Source organism: Lepidochelys olivacea, assembly GCF_965140295.1.
Source record: "Lepidochelys olivacea isolate rLepOli2 genome assembly, chromosome: 4".
NCBI classification, from domain to species: Eukaryota; Metazoa; Chordata; order Testudines; family Cheloniidae; genus Lepidochelys; species Lepidochelys olivacea.
The window spans coordinates 59029528-59055328 of record NC_140414.1 but is presented as its reverse complement, the minus strand read 5'-3'; the positions used below and the strand labels follow the sequence as shown (position 1 = coordinate 59055328).

Sequence of the window (25801 nt, the reverse complement as noted above, 5' to 3'; positions counted from 1 at the left end):
GCTCTAGCAAAGTGCACAATGTTGGAGAATCATGTTTTCTTTTGACAAAAAGGAAAGTTCTTCCTTTTGATAAAAATCATTTTGTCAATTGACAAACTTCTATAGCCTTTTTAATTGACAAACTTCTATAGCCAATGATTCAGTAACCATATCTGCTTATAGTCATCCCGATTAATACACATAAAGAATGGGAACTTATTTTTAATGCAAATGATTTGGTTTCAGAAGCTTTGATCAAATTAAACATCAATTGCCTTTAGCTGGTTACTTCAGAAGAAATAAGGATATCACCCTTAGACCAGTCTAGGTCAAATTTACAAAATGTACTTACTGGCTTGTCTATATATGCAGTGTATAAACAGGCATCAATGGTCTAAAAGAAAACAGATTTGGATATATAAACAATAATTCTTGAGTTTAGGGATAATAAAGTCAATCCTACCAAGGGAATGGCCTAGCTCAGTGCTCAAAGGGTCAATCCTGCAAGATGCTGGAGATCACTGAAGTCAGTGGACATTGATATTCCCCAGCACCTCACAGCATGAGGCCCTTGTAAGCATGAGATTCCCCAGCACCTCACAGCATGAGGCTCAAAGTAAGAAGCACATTTCTGGAACTGAGTTCTAGCAGTACTTTCTCAGAAGAAGCCTACTCCCAATTCTTCTCTTTCTTTTCTTGTTTTATCTGACTAAGAACAAATACTGCAGAGATTAAAATAGAGCACTGAAAGAAATAAAAATTGAAGATGAAAATGCTTAATTTAAGGGGCTGTAATGCAGAGTCCACTCTAAGTGTCACATATTGTTATCTACTCCCCTGCTTATTCCTGTGCTACAACATTACATGAGTTCTCTTCTTCCCCTCCCTTCTCCCCCCACTTACTTATTATTTAAGCACTCGGCTAGACAATCAACTCCAGGTCTCTTCCTACCCAAATGATTCTATGAAACATTAATGCTTTGTGAACTTACATCAGTTATGCCTTTAATCATATGCAAATCTTCTATAACCGCCTCCCACCTTCTTCTTTCAGCTTCTATTCTTGGTAGATATGCACTGATGCAGCTAAAACAAAACAACAACAAAAACAATTAGAATATTTAGTAACATACACACATCTTTTCTGAAGATAATAATATAACGAAGAGTGGTTGGCAGAAAAGCAGTATCATATTACAGATACGCCACATATGCAGGCGTATGTGACGGACTGTGAAGCCCTCTGATAAAGTGTGGAACCATGAAATATATAGGGAATACTGATGGTACGTACTGGTATGTGGGTTTTAATCAGCAGGAGTCTGGGATGATTCCCTTACTCAGAAGTGGAAAGCCACAAGTAAATTATACTAAACATCATTTTATCTCCTGGTGATAAAATGTTTATCCCACATCATCTTGCATATGCCCATATATATTAGTGAAAAATTAATGTTACCAACTTTAAAGAGGGTCCAGCTCCACAGGGCCCAGAGTGAGAGGTTAAAACTATTTAAAGTAAAATACCTAAAATTGTTCTTCCTAGATATAAAAATGTCACAAATTTGAAGTCTTACAGCTCAGCTTCGTACAAGGCTAGATTCAAGCTCCGAGTCCCACTGAGGAAGGAATTTCTTCTTCCAAATAGTACAGTGCCTGTTTTTAGCCCTGTGAAGGTGTGGGCTACTGGATTTTTAAACTGTAACTCTTGATGTATAAAAAGCTGTCACTGGCTCAGGACTGAATCTTGCCCATCTTGAACTGCAGGGAAGAATTCCTTCCACATTAGATTGTAAGAACTTAGGAACAGTGTGTGCCTCACTCTTATTCTTTAATTGGCGGCCTGTAGGTATTACAGCAATACAGGTAATATTGGGAGAGAAGGAGGAAATATTTATTTGGCTGGTTGATTTTAAAATAAATGGCAGTTGTTTTAAGCCACTCAATGGTTTGAAATAGTCAAATATAATCACAGAGATTGATCAGTGGGCAGGTAATGTAGTCACAGGCATGTGATAAGTACATATATATAACCTGCTTGTTCAATTTTACCTTCGTGTGTAGATTATCTTATAGCCCTCTAATTTATCACATGGTTCCCAGTCATACACATAAACATGTTTTGGTGATAATATTGTGAGTGACTGCAAAGCTGTATGATAGTTTGCCTTTGTCGCGCACCTTTGATTGTCTCACCTAGATTCCACCAGAACGACAACTAATATTCCAAATGTCCAATAGGTCAAACAGCTGATAGATTTTTTTTTTTTAAAAAAGACCCTTCACAGAAGTGTTTCGGATGAGTGCACGTACACCATCCACACACACTTTCACTGGTCTGAGGAGGAGACCCCAAGTCTCCCTCATCCTAGATGACTGCTCTACACAGTGGGGCTATAAGATACAAGGGGGCTGACAGCAGCACCACCATCTTCACCTGCTGCCGGCTTCTGTGAATCCTATTCTTAGGCACCTAACTCGCTTCATGCATTGTGCAGAGAGTCTGGACGCCTAATTGGAGCTGTGGCTGCTGCTATGTGACAGGGTTCCTAAATGTTAAGCACTCCAATGCTGAATCTAAGGGCTTGTCTACATAGCAATTTACTGTGCAACAAGCCACGTTGTGAATCTACAGTGCACCAGCTTGCCGTGCAGTAACATCCCATGTGGTAACTTACAGCGCAGTAAAAGTCCCAGAGTGCACTTGGTTTACTACTACTTGAAAGTCTAATACATTAAGCTGCACTCCAACACTTTCACTGCCCTGGACATGACTGTGTGGCAAATAGGTGCACTATAGATTCTTGCTGCCTTGCTAACTTGCCATGTAGACAAACCCTTAGTTCCTTCTGTGGATCTAGAGTCTCAAGTTTGGCACCCCAAACTTGGTAGACGTTTTTGAAAATGAAGGCCTCAATCATAGATGCAACCACTGGAGGATTCTTTTGGGGGAAAAGAGTGGGACGTTTCCCTCAAACTCCCAAGCAGGAGGGAGCAATAATGTCTTTGAGCCTGTGACACAGGGGAGGTAAGGGCAGGCCAGTTCCAGCCCTTCTGCTGATTTTGTGTGCAGCAGTGGCAGATTTAGCGTTCTTCTCTCACCCTCCTTAGGGGCTAACAAACTGAAAGGCAGAGGTGGCACCCAATTCAAACAGCAGGTGGATCCAGAGGAAAGAATCCAGCTTCCTTCCTGTTGTCTACACTTACAGGAAAGGAGAGGAAGAATTCCCTCCCAACGAACCTGGAGCAATGAGAGGACAGAGGACACTCACCAGCCCTCTTCCCAATGAGATGGAGGAAGGTACTGTTGGGAAGGGACAAGACAGCCCCTATTAGGGAGACTTGACCCAAAAAGGGGGTGGGGAGTGAGCATGCAGGGCACATAGTGGGGCAATGGGCAGAAGGGATGTGAAGCACAAAGCACTGGGGCAGCAGGGGGCGGAGATTGGGGAACGGACCCCTGGGGAATCCAGCTTTGTAAAGTGACTGGAGATCATTGGGAGAAAGATACTGCGCAATTACAAATAATTATTTATTTACTAGTTTTGTTTTTTAAAATTATAATTACCAAAGAATGAAGATGGATATTCCAGTTGCATTATTTAAAAAGCTGAGAAAATGTCTCTTCAGAATAAGATACTGCTGGCAGTAGAGACAAATACTTCTCAGGTGTGTTTTCTGAAAGATAAGATCAGGGAATTATGAGTTACCTAAATGAGTTGTATGGCACAATTTGACTTCATAGGATATTTTAGTACAGATGTAATTAATCCATTAGGTAAGTCATCTAGTAAAGACAATATTGCACACAGTGGATATTTTGTAAAGACCAAACCACTCTGTAGCTTTTTAGGAATAGGTAGTAAAATGCTGGTAGAAAAGCAGATGCCAGGGGCACAGCACAAGAAACAGGAATGTGTTCTGGATCATGGGTTCCTAATAGTACAGATCACATTTTAATACAGGTATTGTATTAGACCATATGCTTTCCCACTCTTAATTTTGAAGACCACCTCTTGCCCACCCCTTTGCATTCCATAATATCTCTGTAGCATCTACAGCAATTAAACATGGGAAAAAGTAATATTGGCAAAGGGTTTTTTAAAAATGTTGCACCTTCTTTTAATGCAATTTAGCAGTTGGAAATACGAAGGGGGGCGGGGGGCAGCTCTCCATGGATCACCAGCAAGTGTTCCATAATTCAGAATTTGGAAACTTTCATTCTAGACTGAGCCAAAACCCCTCTTATGTAGACTGGCACAGTTTAATTATGGAGATACACCTGTTGGGGATTGGGCCCTATGTTTTATTGCTAATAATAGTCATTTATTTCACAGGGTTATTGTGAGGATTACTGATATTTGTAAAATTCTTTAAACACACAACAATGTTATATAAGGATTAGTAAGTAGTATTTATTGTTTCCAAGTTCCAAAGGCTTAGTTTAAATAATGTGGCAGTCTGTTGACCACATAACCTTACATGTTTTTAGTGGAAGACAGTTCCAGGTATCTGGAAGCTAGTTATGTAAAATATCCATAACAAACCACAAATAAATAATTTGTACTAAAATAAGAACATGACAAATAATACTTGTACATATTTTTATTTTCTTAACTGGTTCAGTATGGAAAATCACTCACAGTAGTGACTCAACTCATCTTAAAAAAAGAGCTTAACCAGTGAATGGAAATCTGAAAAATCTGAGTATATAATAGTTTGTAAGCCTCCAATGAAGGCTGTATGCGAAAACATTAAGTAACAAATTATCTGTCCACCACACTTGTAAGCCTATAATGAGAGAGAGAGAGACAAGCTTATGGTTCTTTCAACCAGGACAGACCTATTGTGGTCACATCAACTTAAGTCCAGGTGCTAAGTATTATGGAGATGCAGCAGCCTCTCTGTTGTTAAGGTTGCAATCACTTTCTGCTATAATTTTGGCTTGGAAAATCAATTTGACCTGACTGTGGTCACATTTACTCTTAAGGCAAAGGAAAACATTTCTGTACAGATTTGGAGAAAATTCTTCAAACTAGTTTTCATTTACAGGTCATAAAAATATTAGCCATTTAAAAACTTTAATTTTAGATTAAAGTTTCTGTCAATTTCTATCTCAAAAATGGCCTGATACTCCTCCTTCAAACTATCTATAAAAAAGTTAAAAACCAATATGTTCAGTATAACTGAAAACAAGAAGGTATCATTAAGCAAAAAATTTTACTGTTTCTTGTGGACAGTTTGGGGCTCAATCCTGCACTCACTGATGGCAATGGCAATGGGAGTTTTTTATATTGATTTTAGTGGGTGCAGTATTGGGCATTATAAGAAGTAAGTAAGAGATCTTCCTTAAGCCAAATTCTAGAAGCCTGCAGCTCTGATAGTGTCTGTTCTTTTACTGGTGATAGCTAGTAAAAGTTGCAGTCATAATCCCATAATAAGGCTGATTTTAATCTCCCATATAATTTAAAAAAAAAAAGCAACATACCCCAAAATGAAGAAAACTTAAAATCCCCATGCTTTCAAATTTAGGATATGATTTAAAGTTTCATTGACAACAGAGTTTGTTTTATTTTGTTTGCAAAGTGTCCAGTGTTTCCTTGTGTCCTTTGCTCTTTCCAACAAAATCACACTATTTCACAATTTTAAGCAGTGGTAGGTTTTGATATTGGCTGGTACAAGAGGTAGTATTATTAAAGGTCCAGAATTTTTTTTAAAAAAACAACCTTCGGAAATTGCCATTATTTGAAAATAGCAATAGTGAAACTGCCAGAGTGGGAAAACCACCCATAGAGATGGAGAATATTTTTATTGTTGACTTCTCACCCATCCAGGACTACTTTTCAAAAGAAAATTCCAGAATGTGGTAAAATTACTCTTTCGCCTGCATTCCACATCAAAAAGCCCTTTCTTTATATTCGATACGAATGTGGTTGCTCATTATGTGGTCATCATATCTGGACTAATTCATTTCTTGTTTTCAAGTGCTGGGTTTTGTAAATATAGTAGGTAACTACATTATTGTCACTTAACAACCTTAACTGATTTTTTAAATAAAGAATTTGGGTTTTGAATAGGTAGTGATTTTCGAATGCCTCTAAAAATGGGGGGAGAGGGGCACAGGACAGAAGCTCCATGCATACTTTCACAGGTGTTTTGTGGTCTCATCAAGTTTTCAGAAATTTACAGAGTATCCAGTTAGAAAGAGCCTCCTAAATCATCTAGTCCAATGCAGGATCATTTTGTATACCAATTTATTAAATATTTTATCTTAACTCTTCTTGAGCAACATTAGTAATGGTAGCTCAACTACAGACTTTGATAACATATTCCTTTGGCTTGAACTCACCATTGCAATTAAAAATTTTCCCTTTGCCACTTTCAGGTTTTCACTTCTGGTTCTCCTAAATCAGTAGCCAATTCATCACTCTCTTGCCCTATATTATTATCTTTCTACTACATTTGTCTTATTTTTGGGTGAAATAAAAATAGGAATCCCTGAACTTGGGACTCTACAAGTAAAAGTGAAGGAATAAATGATATTTAAATATTTTGTTTTTCACTATGCTGCACTTACTGGTAACCACATATAATGGCATTGTCAAAACGTTTAAAACAAAATGAACTCTATAGTAAATATAGGTGGGTGCTCATAGACTCATAGACTTTAAGGTCCGAAGGGACCATTATGATCTTATAGTCTGACTTCCTGCACAACGCAGACCACAGAATCTCACCCACCCACTCCTGTAACAAACCCTGACCTATATCTGAGCTACTGAAGTCCTCAACGTGTGGTTTAAAGACTTCAAGGTATAGAGAATCCTCCAGCAAGTGACCCGTGCCCCACGCTGCAGAGGAAGGCGAAAACCCCCCAGGGCCTCTGCCAATCTGCCCTGAAGGATAATTCCTTCTCGACCCCAAATATGGTGATCAGCTAAACCCTGAGCATGTGGGCAAGACTCACCAGCCAGACACCCAGGAAAGAACTCTCTGTAGTAACTCAGATCCCACCCTATCTAGTGTCCCATCACAGGCCATTGGGCATATTTACCGCTAATAGTCAAAGATCCCATCAAACCATCCCCTGCTGCCAAAAATACTTCTAAATATGACACAAACTATTCATTTGAAAAATGTCCTTATTAAACTGCTTTCTAATAATGAAGTTAAAATGAAACACTTAAAATTACTACCAGAGTAAAATCTGAGCCACAGTAGTAGCCTTTCTTCACTGGGGACCTGATCATAATCCCATATAAGTAAGTCAATGACAAAATTCCCCTTGACTTTAATGCTGCAAGGCTTAATTTTGCTAACTTTGTTGTCATAAAGCCTTGAAGTAAAGTTAGACACAAGAAAGATTATAGCTACATACATTATTTATGTTTTACACTACGGGGAAGCTACTGAAACCTAATGTTACAATTTTGTGTCGATCAAACCATATATTCAAACTACTTCATTGAGATTTACTCACAAATCTCTCTATGCATTTCTAAGATGCTGTGGCCCAAATTTTTAAAGGTATTTAGGCACTGTGGTGATCAATGATAGATAACTGATGTAGGAGCCTAAATCTTATTTTCTAAATGGATTTAGGATCAAAGATCCCATGGACAGTCAATGGCATTTTTTATACCCATATGCTACTGTTTATATCCAAGAGAGATTTCACGATACTACCCTGTGATAACTCTTATTGAGGGAAGGTCTACAAGAAGGTGAGAAATCTTACATTTTGTCTAAAAGTAGCAAGATTAGGTTCATCCTTGTCTCCTGTAGCAGACAGCCTTCCACTGAGTAAATTCTGGGTTCCCAAGTTTCAATGTGGACTGTGTCAAGTGGAAACATCCCCACTGATGGCAGTGTTATCATGGCCTGAAGAGTGAAATGGTTTCTGAGATAGGTAGACCCTTGCCTAAAGAATGCTGGAAAGAGTAAGACCTTGAGAAGCTACTGGAACTAGAGATGGACTGTAGCATATGAAGCAGTCATGTGATATGTTGTCTTTCTCTCTTACCCACAAGGCAAGCCTCTCTGTGTTGAATGAAACCATTTCAGGGAACCCTGGAGGTGATGAATGTGTGGCTAGGCCATTACCAAAAGAAATGCTGAAGATAGAAAAAAGCATTTTCATGTACTGCTATTCCAGTGCCTAGCTAGGAGCAAGGAAAAGCACCTCATCTAAAATCAGTTTGTGGATGATCTAGCTGGATGATCTGGCTGACCTGTCTTTCATTGATGAGCATGATGCCAAATTCCAGGTTGCTGAACCCTGTTACCTAGGCTACTGGTCATCACCTACAATAGATGTGGTCTGTGGATGGGTAAGTAGACACTGGGCACTAGCCTCTATTTACAGACCACTATGCCTGTCACTGCTTGGGACAAGGAGGTTAGGGTTTCTGGTGTGCCAGTCCACAGACTTTTTTGACTCCTTTTTCTCACTTGCATGGAATCAGAGGTGCCCGTGATTCTTTGCCACTCCTTCTGGTCCATGGCACAGGTTTGGAGGTCTTCCTGTGTCAGCCCTTTCCTCTTCAAATGTCTCTTGACAGAGTCTTTCCATTCTATCCTCAGTCTTTCATATCATTTCTTGCTGTCCTCTTTCACCCATGCTTTCTTTGCTGATTGTTTTTCTTCTGTTCTTGCCCAGCCCATCCATTACTGAGAGTCCCAAGTTCATTTTCCCCCTCATTTCTACCATGAATGCTCTGTTTACCCTCTGCTTGCCTGCCATTCACCTCATAGTATTTTCTACTACCTGCATCTTTTCTTCCATTTTTGTAAGACCCACTATTTCCAAATGATAGAGCAGGCAGGAGGGTACACACACACGCACCATCCACTATCCCTATCAGTTTGTTAGTTAATTGCTGGTCCCGTGGTACTCCTGCTACCTCTTTCACTGCCACCCATGTACATTGGGTTCTTCTCTTCAATTCTTCAGATCTCTGAACAATGGCACTAATTGTACTTCTGAAGTACACAAATTGTCTTCTGATTCAGCGTCTCTCCTGCAACTTCAATTAACAGCTCTTCTTCCACCTTCCCTACTTGCATAACTTCAGTTTTCTTTGTGTTTAATTCCAAATCATGGTCTTCAAACACAGATGCCCACTTTGATACCAATTCCTCTTTGATCATTTGGCTCTTTTGGCTGACAGCAGCATACATTAGTTTTCTCTGTCTCCACAGGCTTGGTTTCCTGCTAGTTAAGCCCATAACTAGGATAAAATGAAGAGGCCTCAGCACACTGCTTTGTCTCAATCCTACCATCACCTCAAAACTCCCTGAAATTCTATGTACTGTTGTCACCTTAGCTCTTGAGCCTCGATAGAGCTCTTCCATCATCTCCATCATCACAATACTCCAAACACCAGCTCCCACAGAACCAAGTCATATGCTTTCTCAAGCATGCTACATAGCAGTTATTGCTAAAGGCTTACTATGATGACTGCTTTCAAACAAAAAGCATATTGGTTGTCTACATTTTTGTTGTACACCAGCAGAATCTCCTGTGGAAAACTGTAAATTCCATCTAGTTTATCCTGCTTGTTTGTGAATAATGAATACAGGTTGACCTCTAAAAGAGAGTGAAGTAATTCCAGTAATTGGTGTAGCAAATCTCCTTTTGAGATTTATAGTCCAGCCAGTTGTTGTGGGGTGGTTGTTTTTTGGTAGCTATTCAGCAATTGAATTGTCAGCATTTCCCAAACTAATTTGCTCTTGCAAAATGACATTTGTCCACAAAAGTATGCAGCTGCAATTTTTGAAGCCTATTTGAAAATTTTGCCCAAAAGGTTACTGAAGGCAACTGGATCATACCAAGTAACTAAACATGAGAATTTGCAATGTAAAGTTTAATATTTCCCTTGACATTTTTTCACAAAATAGTCATGGGGTTTGTGCCACCATTTTTTTCTGTCCTCTCTTAGCCCTGGTCTACACTATGAGTTTAGGTCAAATTTAGCTGTTAGGACAATTTAATCCTGCACCCGTCCACATGACCAAGCCTGTTTTGTTGACTTAAAGGGCTCTTAAAATCGATTTCTGTACTCCTCCCCGGCGAGCAGAGTAGCACTAAAATCAACCTTGCTGGGTTGAATTTGGGGAAGTGTGGACTCAATTCAATGGTATTGGCCTCCAGGAGCTATCCCAGAGTGCTCCATTGTGACCGCTCTGGACAGCACTCTCAACTCCGATGCAGTGGCCAGGTAGACAGGAAAAGCTCTGGGAACTTTTGAATTTCATTTCCTGTTTGGCCAGCATGGCGAGCTGATCAGCACAGGTGACCATACAGAGCTCATCAGCACAGGTGACCATGGAGTCCCAGAATCGCAAAAGAGCTCCAGCATGGACCGAATGGGAGGTACTGGATCTGATTGCTGTATGGGGAGAAGAATCCGTGCAGGCAGAACTCCATTCCAAAAGACGAAATGCCAATATATTTGCCAAAATCTCCAAGGGCATGATGGACAGAGGCTACAGGGACACACAGCAGTGCTGCATGAAAGTTGAGGAGCTGAGGCAAGCCTACCAAAAAACAAAGGATGCAAATGGTCGCTCTAGGTCAGAGCCCCATACATGCTGCTTCTATGATGAGCTGCATGCAATTCTAGGAGGCGCCCCTACCACTTCCCCACCATTATCTGTGGACACCTGCAAGGGGGGAGTCTCTCACAACAGGGATGAGGATTTTGTGGATGAGGAAGATGAGGAGGTTGAGTATAGCGCACAGCAGGCAAGCGGAGAATACCTTCTCCCCGGCAGCCAGGAACTGTTCATCACCCTGGAGCCAATACCCTCCCAACCCTCCCAAAGCGGGCTCCTGGACCATGAAGCCAGAGAAGGCACCTCTGGTGAGTGTACCTTTGTAAATATAATACAAAAGCAAGCGTGTTTAATGATTAATTTGTCCTGAAGACTTGGGATGCATTTGCGGCCAGTATAGCTACTGGAAAAGTCTGTTAACGTGTCTAGGGATAGAGCGGAAATCCTCTAGGAACATCTCCATGAAGCTCTCCTGGAGGTACTCTCTGTGTTAGCCTCAGGAGAGTGATATCATTCATGGTGACCCGTTTGAAATACGGGAAATTTGTTTAAGGGGACATTCAGAGGCGCCCGTTCCTGCTGGGCTGTTTGCCTTTGGCTGAAAAGAAATCATCCCCACTGTTAGCCACGTGATGGGGGGGAGGCCCGTTCATGCTGAGCTGTTTGCGTTTGGCTGACAGGGATCTTCCCTGATACTAGCCACGTGGTGGTGGTGGTGGTGGTGGTGGAGGGGGGGAGTGAAGCGATCATCCCAGAGAATTGGGGGGGGTGGTTGTGTTGTGTTGTGCTGCACATTCACCCTAAAACCACAGCCCTTCCTTTTAAATGGCCAACTCAGTGGGCTTTGCTTGGTATGGGAAAGGAGGGTGCTGCTGTTTGAAACCATTCCCACATGTTATGAAGGCTGAAGAAGCCGAAACCCTGTGCCTTACCATGGCTGCCTGAAAACCGAATTCTGTTGCCCAGCCGAGCGTGTGTGATGTCTCACGCCAAACCGGCAGACACTCAATATAAGAGGCAAAATGCGACCTTGTAGCAAAAGCACATGTGCTATGTAATGTGAATCGCTTGATTCAGTGTGAAATAGTCTTTCCTTTGTTCTCTAAAATGTATCTTTTTAAATACTACTCTCCCTTTTTTCCTCCCACAGCTGAAAATGTTTCTACGCTCCCCCTATTATCTCCATCCCAGAGGCTAGCGCAGATTAGAAGGTGAAAAAAACACACTCGCGATGAAATATTCTCAGAGCTCATGCAGTCCTCCCGCACTGAAAGAGCTCAACAGAATGCGTGGAGGAAAACAATGGCGGAGTCCAGGAAAGCATTCAATGAACACGATGAGAGGAGGGAAGAGCGCAATGAGAGGAGGCAGGAGCGCGATGAAAGGAGGCAGGATGCAATGCTGAGACTAATGGGGAAGCAAACTGACATGCTCAGGCGTCTGGTGGAGCTGCAGGAAAGGCAGCAGGAGCACAGACCGCTGCTGCAGCGCCTGTATAACCGCCTGCCCTCCTCCCCAAGTTCCATATCCTCCTCACCCAGATGCCCAAGAACGTGGGGGCGGGGAAGAGAAGGGTACGAGCACCCAGCCACTCCACCCCAGAGGATTGCCCAAGCAACAGAAGGCTGGCATTCAATAAGTTTTGAACTGTAGTATGGCCTTGTCCTTCCCGCCTTCCCTCATCCACCACCCCACCCGGTGCTTCCCTCCTCACCCACCCCTCCCAGGCTACCTTGCAAGTTTTCTCTCTCTTTGTAAGATGAATTAATAAAGAATGCCTGATTTTGAAACAATAATGACTTTATTGCCTCTGAAAGCGGTGATTGAAGGGGGGGTCAGTTGGCTTACAGGGAAGTAGAGTCAATCAAGAGGGCAGGTTTTCATCAAGGGGAAGCAAACAGAACTGTCACACCATAGTCTGGCCAGTCATGAAACTGGTTTTCAAAGCTTCTCTGATGCACAGGGCACCCAGTTGTGCTCTTCTAATCGCCCTGGTGGCCTGGCTGCGCGTAATCAGCCGATTTGCCTCAACCTCCCACCCTGCCATAAACGTCTCCCCCTTACTCTCACAGATATTGTGGAGCACACAGCAAGCAGCAATAACAATGGGAATATTGGTTTCGCTGAGGTCTAACCAAGTCAGTAAACTGCACCAGCGAGCTTTAAAACATCCAAATGCACATTCTACCACCATTCTGCACTTGCTCAGCCTATAGTTGAACTGCTCCTTACTACTGTCCAGGATGCCTGTGTACGGCTTCATGAGCTATGGCATTAAGGGGCAGGCTGGGTCACCAAGGATAACTATTGGCATTTCAACATCCCCAACAGTAATTTTCTAGTCTGGAAAGTAAGTTCCTTCCTGCAGCTGTTCAAACAGACCAGAGTTCCTGAAGATGCGAGCATCATGCACCTTTCCCGGCCATCCCATGTTGATGTCGGTGAAACATCCCTTGTGATCCACCAGTGCTTGCAGCACTATTGAAAAGTACCCCTTGTGGTTTATGTACTCGGCGGCTTGGTGCTCCGGTGCCAAGATAGGGATATGGGTTCCGTCTATGGCTCCACCACAGTTAGGGAATCCCATTGCAGCAAAGCCATCCACTATGACCTGCACATTTCCCAGGGTCACTACCCTTGATATCAGCAGATCTTTGATTGCCTGGGCTACTTGCATCACAGCAGCCCCAACAGTAGATTTTCCCACTCCAAATTGATTCCCGACTGACCGGTAGCTGTCTGGCATTGCAAGCATCCAGAGGGCTATCGCCACTTGCTTCTCAACTGTGAGGGCTGTTCTCATCTTGGTATTCTTGCGCTTCAGGGCAGGGGAAAGCAAGTCACAATGAAAGTGCCCTTACGCATGCGAAAGTTTCGCAGCTACTGGGAATCATCCCAGACCTGCAACACTATGTGGTCCCACCAGTCTGTGCTTGTTTCTCGGGCCCAGAATTGGCATTCCACAACATGAACCTGCCCCATTACCACCATGATGTCCAAATTGCCAGGGCCCGTCCTTTGAGAGAAGTCCATGTCCATGTCCTCATCACTATCGTGATCGCGCTGTCGTCATCCCCTCGCCTGCTTTTGCAGGTTCGGCACATACTGCAGGATAATGCAAGAGGTGTTTGCAATGCTCACAACAGCAGCGGTGAGCTGAGCGGGCTCCATGCTTGCCGTGGTATGGCGTCTGCAGGACAACAGAGTTGCAGTGGAAGCGGTGGATGACGACGGATCCCACGAGAATAGATATTAATACAGAACAACGAGAGGACCTGCGAGGTAGATTCATGGCACCAGGAGAGCAGAGTTGCAGCAGAAGCGGTGGATGACGATGAAAGTTAGCAGTCCTACTGCACCGTCTGCTGATAGCAGTATGGCATCTGCATGGAAAAAAGGCACGAAACGATCGTCTGCCGTTGCTTTCATGGAGGGAGGGGCGATATGTACCCCAAACCACCCACGACAATGTTTTTGCCCCATCAGGCATTGGGAGCTCAACCCAGAATTCCAATGGCAGTGGAGACTGTGGGAACTGTGGGATAGCTACCCACAGTGCAATGCTCTGAAAGTCGACGCTAGCCACTGTAATGAGGACGCACGCCGCCGACTTAATGCGCTTAGTGTGGACATACGCAATCGACTTCTATAAGATTGACCTAATTTCGTAGTCTAGATATACCCTTATACTTAGCTGAAGGCCTCAGAGAAAGCTTGTGCTTTCATCCACTACTAGATTTTATTTTTTAATCCTTTGAAAGACCCAGGGAAGCAATATTTATAGTCAGACCTAATGGGAATACAGATGTATTGCAAAATCATGTAGCAAACTGGTATGTTAAGGGCTAAATACAAAAATAACTAGCATGATCTGACCTAGTAATTATGTTGCCTTAATTACCTGTCATATATACACTTCTACCATCCTGCAATCACTCACACTAGCAGGTCAAGTATTGACTATTTTGTTGTTTGATATTTTGATATCCTGGTAACCAATACTCAATAGGATTTCCAACAGGAAACCAAGCTATAATCAACCAGAAATGAAGTTTAAAGCTTACAGCATCTTGAAAAGTAGGATGTCAAACACCTAGAGAGATTTGAGCACAGGAACCTTTAAACACTGACTTTCCTGCTTGTAAAAGACGTCATATTGACAGCATGGAGGTTAGAAATCATCAATCCACAGAACAGGTATAATATGGGCAGCAGCAGAGCAATCTTCTACACCTTGCCCAGCCAAAATGCCTCAGCCTTGACAGACCATTCAGCCCAGTGATTTGTAATGAAGTCACATGCTGATTAGAGGGTCCCATGGATAATTTGAATAAAGGGAGAGAGGGCTACAGTTACATTTCCCAAAGTTGTGGAGTGAGGCAGCAGTTTATGAGCTTTAAAAAGAACAAGTCACATAATCTGTGACCTCCAACCTCACTGCGGTGATGTTACTGGTCTGAGAGTAGTTTACCTTATTTTTGGACTAATTGGCCTCCAGAATGAAGGAGCATAAGGTGGCTCTAAACTACTTTTGTTCCCTCCTGTCTTAATCAGGTCCTGTAATTTGAAACCTGAGACTTAAGGACCTGACCCTGTATGGAATCAATCATGGGTGAGGAAGTTACAGAACATGGCACAATAACACCTTCTCCGAATTATAAATCTAAACTTTTAAAAACCCAGTTCCATCATATATGGCTTTGTCTTCACTAGAAATAACTCATTGTGAATCATAATCATAAATGTTCTTGTTAATACAGACACCAACACTCCATAGTGATGCCACAGCATCGGGCAGCCATGACACCCTGAAGTATACGGCAAACTACAAGTTAGCTTGTCTTGTTTTTTGGTTATGCAAGATGTCTGCAGTGAAAGGAGCAGATGCAATCAGTCATAACAATTTACAGATGATGGCCAACCAGTCTCGTCTCACAAGTCCCCAGAGCATCCAATCCCGTGTCCTAACTTGCAGTCAACCTGTGCTCTGTCTCCTGACTACAAGTTACTGACCTTCATATAGTTCTATTCGGTGTCCTTGGCCACACATTGCAATACCTTCAGCTTCGGTCATGTTTGGTGTCCAATACACCAGTGAGAAGACTGCCCAGAAAGAAGACGATGTGTCAGGATGCAGCCACTCGGCTAGTAGCCAATACCAAACTCTTGGCCAACCTTTGGGTCAAAGGAAGCAAAACCCGTGGGACTTTGGGACCCAGAGAGGAATGCCCAAAAGTACGAAATATAGCTTTAGAAATTGCTGGCCAGTCACGGGATCAACCATATTTTCCCTGCACTGTTGGGGAAAATATAAAGGTGCTCAGGGTGAGCTACAGCAGGGCTAAGGAAAGAAATTCCAAATCTGGTGCTGCCCCAAAAGTGTATCCAATGTAGGTTGTCAAGCTGTCTGGAGAGGCTCACAACCGTGAGTGCCAACCTCAGGACAAACTGTCAAAAAGCAGGGCAGACACCCCAAACTGGTGGTATGTTCTATTATTAGATTTCACCAACCCAGTAAAAAATGTGAACTCCTGGATCATTGTAACAGTTTTATCATGGAGTCACAGACAGTCCCCTTGGGCATTCCAGTCTCTCTTGCCACCCAGACAAGCTGGACTTAGTGATAAATGGTCACTTACACCAAAAATCACTAGAGTCAGCTTGCTCCCAGTCTCAAGAGCCCAGTCACTTCTTCCAGATCAATTTGTATCTCACACCAAAGACAATGCCGGTAGCCTTAGTTTTGGTGGTCCAGGGGAATCGTTCCTCATATCTGAGTTCACAAGGTCAGAGCAGGCACTTTTCCCATTATAAAGCAAAACTTTAATATGACCTTATAGCATGATATACAGACATTATATATGATATTATGACATGATATACAGACATTACAAGTAAGATCAATGCATTCAAGACTTTTTTAGAGTCTCAAAACATCCATACAAGTCTAACACCTACCTTGAACATTACTAACATACAGGTGAGCTGATCTAGTTTCCAGCTATGAATTTGTCAGTGCTCAGCTGAGGCCTACAGACTTGGCAAGAGCTGGCACCTGGTCTACCAGCTTCATGTAGGTGTCCATGAATCTGTAATGGCGGTCCACAGAGGCCTGCATAATGACAGAGTAGTATCCTTTTCTGTTAATGTACTTACTTGCTCCAAGTGGAAGGCATAAAATGGGTGTATGTGTGCCATCAATAGGACCTGCACAATCCAGGAATCCCATCTGTTAAAAACCCGTAATATTACAGGGAGGCAGGGTTGCAGTAGAGTGATAATTGCCTTGCAAACCTCCACAACTACTGTGCCAACCCCAGATTACCACAGTTCTCTAGTCAGCGTCCACAGGGTGATAGCAACACGCTTCTGGACCATCTGGACCTACGTCTCTCTCATTTGAGTGCCTTGGTGCTCAAGTGCCAGCATGAGCTGCTCACACGCTCTAGGGATGTTGCTTTCCCTACATGAAAGTTCTGGGTCCATTGCTGGTCATCCCACATTTCCATCACAAGGTAGTCCCAACATTCTGTGTGTGGTTCCGGTCCAGAAGTGGCAGTCTGTGTAGGAAACTGTTTTGACCCGAGCAGTTAGCCAATATTCAGGGCCTTGTGAATTGTTTCCTTTTGGGGAGAAAATGATGTTGCGGTGTGGTATTTTTTTCGATGGAATCCTGTTTGTTTATAAAGAATGTCCTATTTCCCTGAACATGGTGGGAAACAAACAGCCAGAGACAGTTTCTTTGCTCACAGTTCTAAGTCTCTTTCCAGCCAGCATTTTACCTGAAAGCTCTTTCTCGTAGCATGACCCTGAGAAAAAGCTGAAAGTGCTTCTATGGCTGGCTGTCAAGCTTTCTTGCTGCCTTCTCTGTATGCTTTTGTGCTGTTTTTGCTGCGTCTCACTCACACATGCACTAACACAGCTCCAGCAAACAGTGTTTTGCATTTGCATCCAGTTCCCATGGAAATCCCTCGGATCACCTGGTAGCACCCCTACTCCAACTGTACATGCAACTTGTGTTTTGGGTGGTGGCTCCTATTGTTCCAGCTGTCTATTCCATAAAAAAGAGCTCAATTACTTTGTGCATTTATCCTGAATGAAGGGCGGCTGTTACTCCCACCAACTTCAGTGAGGTTTCACTCAGCCTCTAGCATAAGATAGCATCAGCTGAGTCATTGCCTCCACGTCCACATGGTACTGACCTTGTCTCCATCTGCTTGTCCCAGCAACCTGCCATTGCGGTCTGTTACAGGGCAAAAAGCTGTCCCTTTAAATGCCCTCTGCTGTCTTTTAGCAGCAGCTTCTGCAAAGGCATGTCAAAGATACATTACCTCCATACAACCAGCAGCTGTTGGTCTCAGCTGGACAAGCTGGACCCATCATTTAGAGGACAAGCAAGTAACTGCACACCAGCTTGAGTCCTGCCAGGAAATGAATTTCCTGGGTCTTCAACATTTTCTGCTCACAACTCCCAGAAGGGACAGTCTATTCTTGCTTTTGCAAGGCACTGTGGGACAGACGCGTTGTCCCACAATGCCCTGAGAAAGCAAGCACAGAATGATGCACTGAGTTGTGGTGCTATGAATAGGGATGCACAAAGAGTGGAACACAGGGCCCAGGCTCTAGATGGCAGAGGCAACAATTGGAAGCAGCAGCCCCTTGGCACGTCTGAGCATGAGGGAGTGGCCACCAAGGAGTGGGCCTGGCCACTGAGGCCCCTGGCGGCCTCCCCCAGGGGCCCCAGGCCTGCCAGCCCCCACTTCCGGGCCTGCCAGCCCTAATCTGCCCGAGCAGCCAGGGTCTGAACCACCCAGGTCCAGGAATCATGGACCCAGGGCTTCCCCTCCTCTGCAGGATCATGAGAGGTGGTCAGGGGGACACCCCCACCGCATGTGGCCTGAGAACTTCTGAGTCATGATTCCTGAAGCTGGCGGCCCTGGGGTGGGCTACAGCTGGGCTTGGAGGCTGGGCCTGCTTCCATAGCTATGCCGAGCTCAGATGGACACCCCAAGAGGCAGTGGAACCAGGGTGGGAGTGGCGGGGGCTAATGCTCCACAATGAAAATACTGTAGATGGCCAATCTGTGTTTCTGCCCCTGTGTGGTGTTCCCTGTAAACTGTGTGTATGCATGGGGGGTGGAAACAAGCGGTACCAGAGGGCATGGAGTAGCTGCCGTGGCACCCGCCAGCCTGTATACCACTTGATCTGGGCCCTTTCGGTAGCAAAATACTGGTTGCACCTCTGGCTATGAACCACGGGATATGTACCGAGAAACCTCTATATTTCTCATGACTGGATACAGCACTACTGTGGATGCAAGATATGACAGCAGGCATGTGAAATTTGACTGCTGTTCTGCAGTGTGGTCACATTGTATCAAGGAAAGATAGGGCAAGATGACTCATTGAGGTTAGGATGCACTGCAAACAATGCCTGTGAAAATGTAATCATATTAAACCAAGACTCTAAAGTCAGGTATGTAAGCGGTACGGTTCAGAATGGAAGCAGAGACTCCAGTGGAGCTATGCCAACTTACACCCACTGACGCTCTGGGAACAATCTACCGAGGGAGCAAATGAAAAATGAAGCATTGAGTGTGTTAAAATGCATTGCAAACTACAAACCAAAGAACCTAGTGGCCCTTTTTCATTTCTTTGGCATTTCCCCAACAGAAAGGCAAGCAGCCTGTGGGAAGGAAAAAATTTCCAATCTTGGTTAGCTCCCCACTCACATCTATCACAGAACTCAGCAATAAGCAGAAGAATCATCCTTAGTTACTCATCTCAGAAAACAGAAGCTGCAAAGAATTCCCTGCCCTATGCAGATAAACGCCCAAGATTTCAAATAATTGGTGTAGAATGCAGCAAAAGATGAAATGTCCATGTGAAGAGCTCTTCTCTCTGACACACAAGTTTACAATGCTAGAAGCAACACAGAAATTATTATGATTAGGGTTGGTTTCTTTAACTCTTACAGATGACGGTTATGGTTTATTACTTGGCTGGGAAGCCAAGAATACATAAAGTAATAAAAAAGCTTTCTGTCTGCAAATTAAGCAGGACCAAACAATACACAAGTATATTAAGCTGAATGGTAGCTTTGGAGCTCTGTCAGGAATACTGTCACTTACATTTTTATACAGGTTATGGCACAATGCTCACAGCTTTTCTTTAAGCCACAGTATGATGAGTCCTGTGGCCAATATTTTCATTGAGACAATTTCATTTATAAAAGACTGAGAAAATAAGTTCACAAATGTTGAAAGAGGTATAGAATAAAAGGATGATTAATTCTAAAAAAACACAAGTAATCCTCTCGATATTTTTCTGTTACACACCTGTGCAGAACAATAACTTGACAGAAAATAAGTAGGGCTGTCACTTAATCACAGTTAACACTTGCGATTAATTGAAAACAAAATTAATGTGTTAATTGTATACCTCTAGTCTTAATCTGCTGAACATTAATATCCTGTTAAGTTGTATGTGCTATCATTGTATGTGAAGTTATGAAGTTTTGTTATGTATGTGTTATTGAAATATGTTGTAAGGTTGGAACATCCACAAGTAGCCTTCAGGTACAACAAGGAAGAAGCCAGACAGTGTTGATGGCCCATTAAGGGGAATACACACACTCACAAGAATTACCCCAGGAATTATACAACGGAAACCGCTCAGAGATAGCACATATACATGGAGGCTGTTTGACTTATGTCACAGCGAAGGATCTTTCCAGCAACCTGGAAGAAGCTATAAAAGGGGGAAGTGACATTATTATTTGGCCTCACTGCACCACAACTCAACACCTGGAAACACGTCTGGAGAAGAAGACTCAACTGGGGAAGTGGTCCCAGGCTGGAAAGGAGTTCTAACCTGTGTATTAAGGAACTATATACCATCTATCAGGGTGAGACACTGCTTGATTCAAATCCTGTCTAGTTTATAGAACTCAGATTGCGAATTTGTTTTATTTCTTAGGTAACCAACTTTGATTTGTATGCTATTACTTATCATCACTTACAATCTATCTTTTTGTAGTGAATAAATCTGTTTTATATTTTATCTAAAACAGTATGTTTTGAGTGCAGTGCATTGGAAATCTTAGCTCAGATAACAAAAGGCTCGTGCATAGCCTTTCCACACTGAGGAAAGGGCAGATTGGGTAATAAATGTACACTAGTCAGGCTTCTGACCAGGGCAAGATGGTATAGCTCTAGGCTGGGGGGCTAGAGGAATTGACTAGAGCCTCCCTATTGTTGGTTCATGAGTAGCTGGCAAAAGCCTTCCTGTAAGGCAGCTGGGTGTGTCCCTGCCTGTGAATATGTGTGAGAGTGCAGGATCTTGAGAGGTTTGCAGCTTGTCACATTATCATGGTGTGAGATGGAGCCCAGGTTGGTAAGACAGCTCAGTGATATGCCCGTTCCAGGTTGCACCCCTGCCCTGCCCCCCCCCGGGAACCTGTCACAGCGTGCACAGAAAATAACTGGTAGCAAATATCTTTATGCTCTAAGAACTATTTTGAGGTGTTCTATGGCCTGTGTTACACAGAAAATCAGACTAGATTATCACAATTGTCCCTTCTGGCCTTGGAATCTATGAATCTTTAGTTGTGCATCACACAGCACTTGAGATATGCTGGTGCCTGAAACTGAAATAACCATGGTGAGTTTATATCTCAGATATTGCTATTTATTGCCAAAGGTCAGTCAATTATGTTGTGCTGTTTTGTTTTGTTTTAAATAATGATAACCATTGCTAAAAAACCCAAGCATTCTAGGAGCTGATGTGTTCTGTAATAAAAATGAACACTCTTTACCAATTGGAAACACCACACGTTTAAACAGACAATAACTGAACATCAGTAACCTCATTTTCAAAAATGCTAACCACTCAGCACCTCCCCTTGAAATGAATGGCAACTATTTGGGTGCTCAGCATGTTTGGCTATCAGGTCAGGGATTTAGGAACTTATGTTGTTAATGCTACTTCTGAGTTAAAAAAGATTACACGATGAGTCAATGCTAGGTTGTAAACATGCAGACAGAGATGCAGGATGACATTTTCAAAAGCATCTAAGTGACTTAAGAGCCTATGTCCCAGTCATAAAAGGGACTTATGACTTGTCTTGGGGCATAAATCCATCCCACACTAGCCTGCCATGCATTAAGTGTCTGTGTGGCCCTTGCTGCCATGCACTAAAAATTCTCTTGTGCACTTTGATGTACCCTGCTTTGAAGTGGGAGTAGCTTAAAGAGCACTAGGGAGCTTTTAGTGCACAGCAGCAGGGTCCACGGTAAGTGTGTAGCAGATTACACCCCAGTTTGCTGCCTACTAAGTGGTTATATAGACACGTCCTTAGGCACTTAGAACCAGATTTTCAAAGGTATTTAGGTGCCCAAAGATGCAGATAGGTGCTACACTCCAATTCATTCCACAACTGGATACTGTACGTTTAAATAATAGAATTTTACAGAGAGTGGAAGTTCAGTTTCACAAATGATTTTAAGATTGGGAAATTTGTCTTTGCTCTGAATCAAAAGAAAAATGAAAAATCAGAAATTCTATGTAAGGAAAATTCAGAATTTTTTTTTGTTTCAGATCGATCAAAATGTTTCATTTCACATTTGACTTTTTTATTTTGCATTATGGTATATAATATCGTACATATTTATAGTATAGTATATAATATCGTACAAAATCAAAGTAAAAAGTTGGTTCAAAATGAAAATCATCTTGTTCTGAAAATGTTAAAACGGGATGTTTAGACATTGTCAGAATTTTGTTCCAGTTTTCTTCTGAAACAAAATTCTGGTGAAACTGATTTCATGCAGCATTTTGATCCTGATGGAGGCACGTTTTTAAATGGAATATGGTTCTGTACAAATTTCTCCCGCCAGTTCTACTAAATAAATAAATATGTTAAATGTACAAGAGGAGACTAGCCCAGTCACGTAATGGTAGCATGCCGTATATTTCAAAAGCCGTGTTGTATCTGTTTTAACTATGGCTGGAAATACTTCAAAGTACTCAGTCCCAAAGTAAGTGAACTGCTTTACAGTGCTCTAATAACCTTAGGGTGACTGAAGGAGCAAAATCAAAGGGCTCGGAGGGACCCACATCCAGCATTCCTCAGACAGAGGGAATATTGCCATCATGCATGGCCCTTGTTGGGTCTGGGAAGTTTAAAAGGGAAATACTGGGAAGAATCCCAGAAGATCCTGGGGGAACAATTATTTAATAATATTCTCTTCAATCTAGCAAATAAAGGTATAACATGAACTAATGGCTGTAAGCTAGACAAATTTATACTGGTAATAAGGCATACATTTTTAACAGTGAGAGTAATTAATGATTGGAACAATTTACCATGAGTCATGGTGGATTCTCCACCACTGACCATTTTAAGATCAAGATTGGATGTTTTCCTAAAAGATATGCTCTAGGAATTATTTTGGGGAAGTTCTATGGCCTATGATGTACAGGAGGTCAGACTACATGATCACAATGGCCCCTTCCAGCCTATGAATCCCTAATTAGATGCTTATTTCTTCTGCTTAGCCCAAGCCTCCTCTGCACCATTCCCTCCCCCTCTCTCCACAACTAGCACCTTTATGCCATCTTCCACTCCACCTTCTTCAATTGGAATTGACTCCCTCCTGGTGCACCAAGTCATGTCTCTCTTTGTTCAAATCCCTGCTCGAGGGATTTATACTTCTTCTGTGAAACCATGTAATGATAGCCCTCCAAAGATAATTTTAAAATTCATGAGCCTCAAACTGCTTTGAGACTGAACTTTCCACTCTCTGATTATCTTGTGAATCATGTGTCTGAACTGTATTGTCTGTCGAAATAGAGTGAAGGCTCCTGAAGTCATAGGACATGTCTTCTTCTACAGTATGTATTGTTCCATACCCAGCACAATGACTGGGCTCACCAAAGAATAAAGAAAAGGAAGGAAGTGGAACAAAGTGATGAGCATGCAAGAAACTGGTACTTTAGGAAGAAGGAATGCAATAAATGAACTAAATAAAAGAGTAATAAAGAGATGACAAAGAAGGAATGAAAGAGGTTAAATAAGTTTTGTAGTATTGAATGGAAAGATGGTGTATGATTACTACTTGCCAGTCAAAAGAAATCCAAAATAAGATTTCAGAAGTATCTTATTTCGAATATTTTATTTTCCTATTACTGATTAGTAGCAAAACTGAGTGAGTTATAAATGTTATCCCAAAGGAGGGCTGACAAAATATTTTTACTACATCGTATGTACCACCGTATGTCTCTCCATATTTTTAAGAAAAGTCTTAGACTTTTTTTTTAAATTAGTAATTTTCATACCTGTCTGCCTGTGAAGCAAGGCTGCCTGAACCCCAGGCCATGAAGCACTTAAGCACATGTTAACTTGAAGCAGGTGTGTAGTGCTAAAGTTGAACATGTACTTAAGTTCTACGCTGGATCAGGGCCTTAGTTGTTGTTATTGCCAATTACAAGGGGCTTGAAATGACAGGAATAGTCTGACCCATGAATTTTGAACATTTCTAAATAGACAGAAACCTCTACTTAGAGATACTGAATTCTAAGTCCTTGATGCTATTATCTCAGAACCTTACAGGGTTAGAAGGGACTCTTCCTCTTCCATTGGTGTAAAGCTCCCATTTCTAGTTCTGATGCCATCAAATCACTTTATGCATTCACATCTATACACATACAGGACTGAATAGTGCCCATCCTACTCCCATACCAATGTAATTTTGCATCTGCATGTTGGTGATTGGGATTATACATGGGGAAGGAACAAGTAAAAGTTCCTTTCTCAGATTGTTTTAAAAAATGGTGGGGATTTGAAGCTACTTAGAGGATTGGAATGTGAGAGGTAGTCATGATGCAGATGGATTAGTTGACAGAATACAAGTGTAGTGAACAAAATTGCATAGATTATACCCTCCTTGGGGGCAAGAACGGGCTATTTGAAATATGTTTGTACTGTATCTAGCATGATGGAACCCTGGCCTCTAGGCACTACCATAATACAAATAAGTAATAATGATGCTAATTGCAGTTTTTACAGGGTATTACTATAACGTGGTTATAAATACATAAATGTATGTCTATTATTCTTCCATCTCATTCAACAGCTGGTCTCATGACCAGCAGGATCAGATCATTCTTTTGTTCCCTGGGCCAGTTGGTCAACCTGGAAAGGAGTGTTTTTTTCTCTCTCTCTCTCTCATCCCATCTGAAGAGGTGATATGCTCTTGAGGGGGGACAATGTTTGCTTCTGTTGAAAAAGTGGAATCTTTAATAAAAGAGATAATGGGATGATATGTTTGGCCTGATAGTCTCATGCCATGCTTTGGATCCTGCTCTTCACTTGGCCCTTTCAGCAATTCATTTTCACCACCACAGCCGCGAGAAGATGTTGCTCCTCTCCCTCCCACAGCAAATAAGTAAGACTTGGTGTGGCTCCAGCAGCAATTTTGTCCAGCAAACCTGTAAACTCCCCACAGATATGAGCCTGTCAGATTGGTAACAGGAAGAAGTGTCAGAAGAGAAATAAAATATATGTAAAGATATTCACACACATACAGAGTATACATTCAGATCAGAATATGGGAGAAAGTAATCTAAAACCACAGTTGTGTTATTTTATGGCCAGTGTAAGCACAAGAGTAACTCAATCAAGTCTATTAGTCTAACACATCACTCTGAAAGTGAACTGAGTCTCTAAATGCAGTACCAGTGGCCTCAGACCAAGTCTGGTTACACTGTCCATGGATAGTATTCTTGACTGGTGTAAATCGGTACAACTCCATTGACATAAGTGGAGTTTTGCCCATTTACACCAGCAAGAGAATCTGGCCCTATGTTATTTCCTTGTACTCTACAAATCAATCAAGGTCAAATAAAGCCCTCACTGGTCCCAGATGGACATATTATGTTGAAAGCAGATCTGCTTTGCTGCTGTTATGATATAATTTACCAAATTTGGTTTTGGTGGAAATTTCTCAAATTCATGTCTATCATGGATAATACACGTGGGTGGTATCCCATTTAGGAGGTCATAAGGCCATTATTGCTTGATTATTTTCCCCAAAGAGCTTTGCTGTACTCAGCTTAACCGCATGCAGCCAGGCACCTTCAGCTCTAAAGCCCAGTCCAATAGGATGCGTATAAGACTTGAAGACACTTGTCTGAATGTAGCTAAAATGAAAACAGTGGTGAAGATTCAATAGAAAAACCAGCACAGATAGGGACAACATCCTGTT

General features: G+C 42.3%; 1 protein-coding gene across 4 annotated transcripts in view; it reads right to left on the bottom strand.

Moving 5' to 3' along the window:
- The window catches only part of IL15 (interleukin 15), a 93463-nt gene that overhangs the window by 5446 nt on the left and 62216 nt on the right, over positions 1-25801 (bottom strand). For all 4 annotated transcript variants that reach the window (XM_084626692.1, XM_084626691.1, XM_084626693.1 and 1 more), the window contains 3 exons: positions 3548-3657; positions 972-1065; positions 332-373 (listed from right to left, as the gene is read on the bottom strand). In XM_084626692.1, the coding sequence (XP_084482818.1) occupies positions 332-373; positions 972-1065; positions 3548-3657 (246 nt within the window). The remainder of the gene's footprint in view (positions 1-331; positions 374-971; positions 1066-3547; positions 3658-25801) is intronic.